This window comes from Monoraphidium neglectum (assembly GCF_000611645.1).
Source record: "Monoraphidium neglectum strain SAG 48.87 unplaced genomic scaffold scaffold00435, whole genome shotgun sequence".
Classification (NCBI taxonomy): Eukaryota; Viridiplantae; Chlorophyta; class Chlorophyceae; order Sphaeropleales; family Selenastraceae; genus Monoraphidium; species Monoraphidium neglectum.
The window spans coordinates 1-8308 of record NW_014013193.1 but is presented as its reverse complement, the minus strand read 5'-3'; the positions used below and the strand labels follow the sequence as shown (position 1 = coordinate 8308).

General features: G+C 65.1%; 3 protein-coding genes across 3 annotated transcripts in view; 2 read left to right on the top strand and 1 right to left on the bottom strand.

The window, feature by feature from the left end:
• MNEG_3459 (hypothetical protein) overlaps window positions 1-925 on the bottom strand; it is a gene marked incomplete at both ends in the record, with an annotated part of 3894 nt that extends 2969 nt beyond the window's left edge. The window contains 2 exons of the mRNA XM_014048063.1: window positions 236-502; window positions 853-925. Coding sequence (XP_013903517.1) covers window positions 236-502; window positions 853-925 — 340 coding nt within the window. The remainder of the gene's footprint in view (window positions 1-235; window positions 503-852) is intronic.
• Window positions 926-4122: 3197 nt separating this feature from the next.
• On the top strand, window positions 4123-5891 carry MNEG_3458 (hypothetical protein; the record flags this gene model as incomplete). The annotated part of the gene is made up of 4 exons (XM_014048062.1): window positions 4123-4172; window positions 4436-4631; window positions 4961-5209; window positions 5484-5891. The coding sequence occupies 4 exons, from the start codon at window positions 4123-4125 to the stop codon at window positions 5889-5891; spliced, it is 903 nt and encodes a 300-aa protein (XP_013903516.1).
• A 628-nt stretch (window positions 5892-6519) lies between these two features.
• Window positions 6520-7980, top strand: MNEG_3457 (hypothetical protein; the record flags this gene model as incomplete). Its single annotated transcript, XM_014048061.1, has 3 exons — window positions 6520-6645; window positions 6930-7470; window positions 7832-7980. The coding sequence occupies 3 exons, from the start codon at window positions 6520-6522 to the stop codon at window positions 7978-7980; spliced, it is 816 nt and encodes a 271-aa protein (XP_013903515.1).
• Between the last annotated feature and the right edge of the window lie 328 nt (window positions 7981-8308).

Here is an 8308-nt window from a genome sequence, read left to right as displayed (position 1 = left end):
GAGCTGGCGCGGGCGGCGCGGCGCCGTGCTTGGGGCGGGAGGGCGGACAGCTTGATTATGAGCCACGCTGGCTGGCAGGCGCGGCGCCCCGCCGGCTGGCGCTTGGGGCCCTGGCCCAAGCTGTCGCGACGGCAAGCTGCTCCCCAGAGCCCCAGAGCCCCAGAGCCCCAGCGCCCCAGAGCCCCAGAGCCCCAGAATCCTTGGAACCTCGGGAAACCCCAAACCCCAGCCTCACGTGTGAAGAGCTGGAGCTCGTACACGCTGGGGCTGCTGGAGGTCACGGGCACGGCGGCGGGGCAGCACATGGAGTCTGCCGGGTTGCAGGGGCGGGTCGTGCTTAGGGTGATGCAGAACCGGGAGTAGCTCGTGCCCGCGGGGTTCTTTTTGCCGCCGGGGACGGTCACGGTGGTGTTGGTGAAGTCGAATTTGGCGTCGAAGGAGTGCTTGCAGGGGTTGGTCTCGCCGGGGAGGTTTCGGGTCGAGTAGCACTGCGGCACCACGACTGGGGGTGTGTGCGGGGGGGGGGGATTTTTGGGGGGCGTCCCCGGCGCGGGCGTGTTGGAGATTGCGTTCGGGGCCGGGGGCAGGGCCGGCGGGGGCCGTGGGCAGGCGCGAGGCCGCAGGCGGGGCGAACGCCTGGGGGAGTCTGGGCGCGGGCGCAGGCGCGGGCACCGGGCGGGGGGCGTCTGGACGAAGCTGCCGCATGCGGGGCGTGGTTACGGCCGCCGGAGCGCGTCCCACGCGGGTGCTGAGGCACGCAGGGGCTGCAAGGAGCTCATACATGATTCTTTATGGCCCCAGGGATGGGATGGAGGGTGCTTTGGGGGGAGTCAGCGGGCAGCCGCATCACACCTTGCGCGGACGCATCGCCGGACAGCAAGGCGACGGCTGCTGCAAGCAGCAGCAAGCTCCAGCGAAGGCCCATGGTGAGTTAAGCCACGTTTTAGGGGTATTCGATGGCTCGTCACTGTCGGTCACGCGGTGGCGCACAAAACGGGTGGGTACTGAATTCTTTTCGATGCACTGGAGGTTTTGATGGAGTCGCAGGTAAAATGCGAACCAATATATGGGTGTACAAATTGACGGCGGGCTTTTGTTTGCGAGTGAGCTGGGTCGGGGGGCCGGAACGAACAATCGACCCCACTACTACTCTCTCGCGAGAAGTGCAGAGTTCGTGGTTACGGGGGATCTCGGCACAGCAGCTCGCAGCAACAGCTAGGTGTGGATTCGATATTTGTAAGATGTATTAGCATGCGCCAAAGCCACGGGCAGGCGGCGGCACACCAGTGCCATCGGCACGTAGGCGAGGTGACCGCAAGATGACTGGCCAGCAGGGTGAATGCACGGCCGCCGCGGAACATTCACCCGCTGCGCCGCGGCCCGCTCGTGCAACGACTTTGAAGTGGCCGGGCTCAACACCTCATGCCTTCACCAAGCCGCCGCGGGCGCCGCTGCCCGGGCAAACCGCCAAACCGCTCCCGCCAGATGATCGCGCGCACTCGCAGCCCCCGTGGTACAAAGAATTTCGCGCTTCCCGCAGGCCCAAATGGGCATAACGCAGGCATGCCCCTCTTTTCAAACCGTGCCGGCCGGTTGTTTTATTGCCTCATTTGCCGAGAACATGCACTCACCCGCCACTCGCATACACGCTTGCCGCCCGAGCCGCCCCCGAGGCGGCGCGGTGCCCCGGCGTTAGTCAGAATGATTGGGAACGTCCGGGCTGGTCAAAGTAAGGCCCGCTGTGCCTTCTGGCGCCCCGGCCACCGTGGCGTGGCCGCTCGACGCCGCGCCAACTGCCGCTGCGGCGCGCATCATCCCGCAACGCTGGTTGGTTGCAGGTATGCGATCCGCGGCCGGCGCGGCGCCAAGCCCCAGGGCACATGCTGCTGCTGCGCCGGCCGGCGCGCTGCACACCGCATCGCCTGCGACCCGCAGCTCCCCGGGTGAGGTGGCCCAAGGTACACTGTGTCACAATGGATCCGCCAGCGGGGCGCTGCATTGAGGTGCATGGCGCTGCCGGCGCCGCCTTTTCGCAATACAGATAATGCCCCAGCACACCTAGGCCTCTCGCCTTGCTGCGGGAGCGAATTGCAGCCGACACGCCTGCTGTAGACTGCAAAAATTGTTGCAGGCAACTTGATGACGGCCCAACACCCCTCCCAAACCTACCCAAGGCGCTGCATTTGCAAGGGCGCCGATGGCAATGCATCTTTCAACTGAGACAAAGCTTGTGTGATTTCCCCTCCACAGGCGACACAGACACTGCGGCCCGCATCAATGGGTGCGCGCGCCCCCCTTGCCGTCGCAGCCGCCCTGCCCTGCTGCAGGTGGACTCCAACTTTTGGTTACCAGAGGCGCAGTTTTGTATTCGGTTCCACTGCCCGTGTGATCAATGGTGCGTGTCAGCATAACTGGTGCCACCAGTGGTTGACGCGACATCGCATGCTCACATGTACTTAAGAGTAGCGGACCGCCCGGAGAAACGGGGCGTCTCGGCCTGTTTTTCCTGCGTGGCTTTGTTCAATAAGCTTGTGTTGCTCCGCAAAAGCAGGCTTCGCAAGACAACGGCGCAGGGATGCAGGCGGCAGCCTCGGTTTGCTGGCGTTGAGAAGCCGCTGCTGTGGACGCTCGCCCTCGCGTCCGCAGCCACAAACAGACTCAGCATGCCAGTGGAACGGGAGGGCTGGATAGGGTCCGGCTGCCGGCTACCGATGAGGCGGGGGGCTGGGTCCTAACAACCTTCCAAGGAACCGTCGCAGGCCGCGGGCTGTGAACCCACGTTTTTCCAGGCCGGGGCTGCAGGTTCACCCCGAAGGCCACCAACCCTGGGAGCAACATCGCTCGCGGCGGGGCAGCAGAGCTGTCTCTTTTCGACGGCTGCTTTGCATTTGGATCCGCATGAGCGCCCCGCGGCCTGTATGCCTCACCATGCAAAGTGGTGACCGTCATGGCAGCGTCAGCCCTTGCCCACATGAGCGCCCTCTGTTTGCCGCCCTCGCCATCCAGGCCGGATGGCTCAGCTGTCTATTTGCTCTTACATTACATCAAAGCTGTGTTAGGGGCGTTGCGAGTGGACAGAAAGCGTCCGGGCGCTTGAGGTGGTGTTTGCTCAACGTCGTTGCTCATCAGCAACACTTGCATCATTGCATCGCCACACTGCCGGCCGCGTACCACGCATGCCTGTCTGACACGGTACATTGTATATTTCAGCACGTACCATATCACGAGTCATTGCAACAGCGAGTTTGAGGCAATCTACATGATTGATTCGCGCACTACACAGATCGACTGTTGTGCGAAGCATTTTTGAAAAGAGATCCGCGGCATTGTTTTGTCAATTCTGCGTTTATTCGTTCTGCTCGGGCGGCGGGCTGGCTGCATGCTTTGTGCTGCAAGGCGCCGGCACTAATCAGCAGCCCCGAGCGTGTGCCCAGCGCCTTGAGGGCAGCGTCGGGGGCGCTGCATGCTGCCAACTGCAGCCCACGAGGCGGCCCCGACGTGCTGCCCAGCCAACTCCTGTCTACAGTAGCGCCGGCCTTGGGGCGCCTAGGGCCATGGCGGCGGACGGGGCGGACGGGCGGGCGGTCGCCGACGGTGCTGCGGATGCCGCCATCAGGGCAGCCGCAACCGAGCTGGTTCAGAGGGCAGACCGCAGCCACGCGCTGCCAGACGGCCGTGTGCTTTCATATGTGGACTGCGGCGACTCGGAAAGCGCGGACTGCGTCCTGTTTCTGCACCCAGTCCAAGCAAACAGGTGCATGAGTGCGGGGACAGTGGCTGCGGCAACGCGTTGGGTTTAAACATGTTCCATTGTTTTTGCCAGGCTGAGGCCAAGCAGAGTGCAACAGATGCAGTGGGGGGCGGCAGCCGGGGGGAAGCATGCCGCGTTGCTTGGGCCAGAGAAGGGCCCAGCGCCGTTGCAGAACCACATTGGGAGAGTCGCGAAACTTAGCAGCGCGAATCTGGTGGCAGCGCTACGCTAGTTGGGGTAGGGAGAAGACAGAGATGCAGCGGTGCGGCTGCTGGGCGGACAGGGTCGGCGACGGAAGCTCGATCGTGGAGCGACGGGGCGCTGCTGTTGCCAAGATATTGATTCTCGGCTCGGCAAGGTCACCACCTCACATGAGTCATCTGCGCCAGCCGGCCGCGCCGCTGGGCTTGCGCGTGGGCGGGTACGCCGGCCCCAGCCGCCTCCTGACTCAGAGTGCAACGCGCGAGCGCAACCCCGCCTCCCCCTTCCTGTAGAGCACCCTTTGCTGTCCCATGCTCGATCCCGCCCTGCCCTTGAGTGGGCGCGCTTCCCTCACGGCAGCGGGGGCGCTTCTGTCGTTGCGGCCGCAGCACTCAGCTTGCGTAAATTGTTGACCGCCTTCAGTTCCTTGGAACGACTTCTGTCCTGCAACCGTCCTCCAACCACCTCCAACCCCCGCCCCAGGTTCATGGCCCTCGCCTTCCACGCAGCTGCCGTGCGGCTTCGCCTGCGGCTCGTTGCCCCCGACCGGCCAGGGTACGGCGGCTCCACCCCTCAGCACGGCCGCACCGTCGCGGCGCACGTCCAAGACCTGGCGCACCTGATGGGGACTTTGAAGATCCCGAGGTTTGGCGTCCTGGGGTCCTCGGCCGGCACGATGGTGCGTGGGCGGGGATGGACGTTCAGGCGCTTCTTGTTGCTCGGGCTGGGGTGTTGCTGGCGTGGAATCTTAGTCATCTGGGGCCCGGGAATCCCGGCTTCAGAGCGCACCCCAAGCCAGACAGCCGGCAGCCGCCTTGCTTGAGGTTGAGTCCAGGCATGCCACTGCATATGTTGACCAAAGTTTGACCTGCTGTTTACAGCGGCTTCGCAGCGCCGCGCCCACGTCCATTCCGTCAGTGTCGACTCGGTCGTATAGCAATGCATAGTCGTCCTGACCCGGCCTGGCAGCCCTCAGCCGCCACCACCTCAATCACCCGCCCGACGCAGTACGCCCTGGCGCTGACGCTCGACCCGGTGACCCGCCCTATGGTGGCCGGCCGCGTCACCCTGCTGCCCCCCTGGATCCCGCCCGCGTCGCTGGCGCCCGGCATCCGGGCACCCTGGAGCCTCCGGCTGCTGTCACTAGTGCCGGCCGCGGTGACGGGCCTGCTCATAGGGTTTACTAACGGCTTAGTCGCAAAGAAACTGGCGGGTGACGGCGTCAGGGTGGCTGACATCATGACGCGATCAAAGCCGGTGGGTGGGATTGTGCAGGGTCGGGCGGCTGCGAGCGCGCCGGGTGTTGAGGGCGGCAAGGGTGGTCAGAGGTACAGACGTTCCGAGCCGTGCTGTGCAGGCGTGCAGACGTTTAGGCAGGCTGGAGCTGTGCTGAGCTGCGCGGTCGCCGGCGGGCTGGCACGGGTCATTCGGACCCCCTGCTTTGCTGCATGGCCCGCTGCCCGGCTCCCCGCCCCTGATGTAACGCGGCCGCATGGCGCCCGGCGGCCGTCCGATCGTCTTCCACCCACAGCACGAGGTGTCTGCATTCCTGGAGGATCCTGCAAACGACGTGTACTACCGAGCGCTGATCTCCGAGTGGCGCCGCCCCGGCGCGCCGGCCGGCACAGCCGACGAAATGCTCCTCTGCGCGGGCGCGGCCGGCGCCACGCGCGGCCTCGGGTTCTCCTACATAGAACACGTCGAGGCGCCGGTGCGGGTGTTCGCGGGGGTGGAGGATTCGCTCGTGAACATCGAGCACGTGCGGGCGTGGGCGGCCGCGGCGGGCGGGCCGGGGAGGGTGGAGGTGGTGGAGGCGGAGGGGGGGACGCATGATGGGGTCGTGCACACCCACAAGGCCGCGGCGCTCGCGGCGTTGGCGGGGGACTTGAGGAGTGCGGCCGGCGGGGCGGAGGGGCGGGAAGGCGGCGGCGCCGGCTGATTGGGGGAAGCAAATCGGCACCAAGTTATTCCTTGTTTATGATATGAAGTATTGGAAAGCGAGATTGATGATTTGGTGGCGGGCCGCATGCAACGGGCTGTGAGAGCATTGAGTGTGTAATGGCATGCTTCGTGTACTACTGGCTACGGGTTGGTAGGCAGATGATGACAGGATTTCAGAACCCCAAAGGGTGGCGGAGGGAGAAGGGAGGAGGGGTGAGGGAGGGGGGAGACTTCGTCGGCGTGCAGGGAAGGGAGTTGCAGCCCGAGCTGTCTGTCACAGGCCTGTTGTGGCTGCGTCAAGCGCACCTGCTCAAACTTTCAACAATTCCGATGACCCAGCATTAGCCCGCACACATGGGGACCTGGCAAGTCCGCCACGGCCGCAACACCCAGGCTGCACTGTGCAGGACGAAAATTCTAGGAGGGGAGACAGGTGGTGACGACGCAAGCCGGTAGCCATGTGAGACCGCTGTCATGATTGGTCGAGACCTATTTGTTTTTTATGCAATTGTGACCGCAAATCGCTCAGCGCAGTGCTTTCTCAAGATCAGACTCGGAACGGTCTTGGGCAGCCCAGCTGTGTATAGCCGCCCTAATCAGAGACCCCACTACCCCTTATAGCAGCAATGGCAGAGGCCCATCTAAAGCAGGAGCTATCGATTCTGCTGGGCTGGGACCCCATGATCATCGACTCAGTGGTGCAGAACATTTTGCAGGCGCAATCCTTGAACGATGTAATGGATATCGTTGAGGTGCGACACTTGCCTGAGGGGGAGGGCCATTGCAAGCTCAGCTGGGAAGAGCTGCGCATGCGCTGCGCGTGCTGCTGCTGCTTCCCACGTCGCTGCTCATCAGCAGGCAGCGCCCTCGCGACTGTTCCCTGCGGCCGCCCACAAAATCGGCCGCAGCCACGTACGTACGCCGGCCCGGTGCACTCACGCGGCACACCCGCTGCGACTTGCCTTTGCCCGTGGGCGTCGTTCGTACGGCTAGCCGTCCAGAGTTGGTCAAGTCCACCCCCCTCCCCTCGGCGCAGAATTTCATGGGGGGCAACAAGGCCGCCGTTGCAGCGATCAACAAGTTCATGGCCGCGCGCAACGGCGGCGGCGGCGGCGGCAGCGGGGCCAGCGGCGGCGGCGGGGCCGGCGGTGCGCGTGATGGTGGGGCCAGCGGTGCAGTGAGGAGTGGCGGCGGCGGCGGAGGAGGAGGCAACCGCGGCGCGACCCCCGGCTACACGCCGCAGATTGCTGCGCCGCCCTCGAAGCAGCAGCGCAGCTTCCAAAATGTGCAGCCGCCGCAGCAGCAGCAGCAGCAGCAGCAGCAGCAGCAGCAGCAGGGACAGCAGCAGCAGCTTGTGGGGCCGCCGTCCCCTGCCGGCGCGGCCAAAGGCGCCGACCGGTGGTTGAGACTCGGGCGCGACAGCAGCGCCGCGGCGGCGGCGTCGGCGGCGGCGCAGCGGGACGAGTCCGGCGGCGGCGGCGGCGGCGTCGACGCGGCGGCGGCAGCGGCGTCAATGGCGGCGGCGCAGGCGACGCTTGCGATGTTTAGGACTGGCGGAAGGATCAAGCCAAAGTCGGGTGAGTGGGCTTGGACCTGCGCATTCATATGCCGCGCACGCGCACGCGTGCATGTGACTGTGTGTGTGTGTGTGTGTGTGTGTGTGTGTGTGTGTGTGTGTGTGTGTGTGTAGGGAGAGAGTTAGTTCGTGCGTGTTGGCGGTAGGAAATGCGGCGCCCGACACATACACATGCTGCTGCGACATAGGCGAGGAAACAATGCTTGGATCTGCAGCAAATCCAAATCGCACCAGCCAGCAGGCGCCAAACGGGGCGGTTTGAGGGGCTCTTTCGCCCATTGCGACTCCCCCCTGCCTCCCACCCCCTATCAACGCGCCTCGCGGCTGCACCCGCGCAACCCCTGCCCTCGCCCCCGCCCCAGGCGCCCGCGGCGCCGCCGCGGCCGCCGCGGCCGACCCCGCGGCAGCGCTCGAGCGGGCGGTAGTGAACTGCCTGGGGTGCGGGAAGATCTACGACTGCCGGGCCCTCGGGAATGATGTCATCGCGTTCCTTAGTGAGCGGCCGGCCTAGGGGTCGTTTTCGAACGGATTTGAACGGGTCCAAACGAGTTCAAAAAGCAGACCGCGGGCCGGGCCTCGAGATGCTCGCAGTGCTGCTGCTGTGGCTGCCAGCGCGGTCCACGCCGTCGGTGATGAGGCTTGGGCGCGTGGCGGCAGTACATCATAAGATGCGACACTTCCCTCTCCCCCCCCACACACACACATGCACAAAACACACACACGCACCAAGCACCACCCCTTCTCGACCACCCGCCGCCCCACGTCTCACCCCACAGGATCAGGCGGCATCTGCACTTTCTGCGGCACAAAGGTAGCCCTCACATACCGCGGCGGGCCCC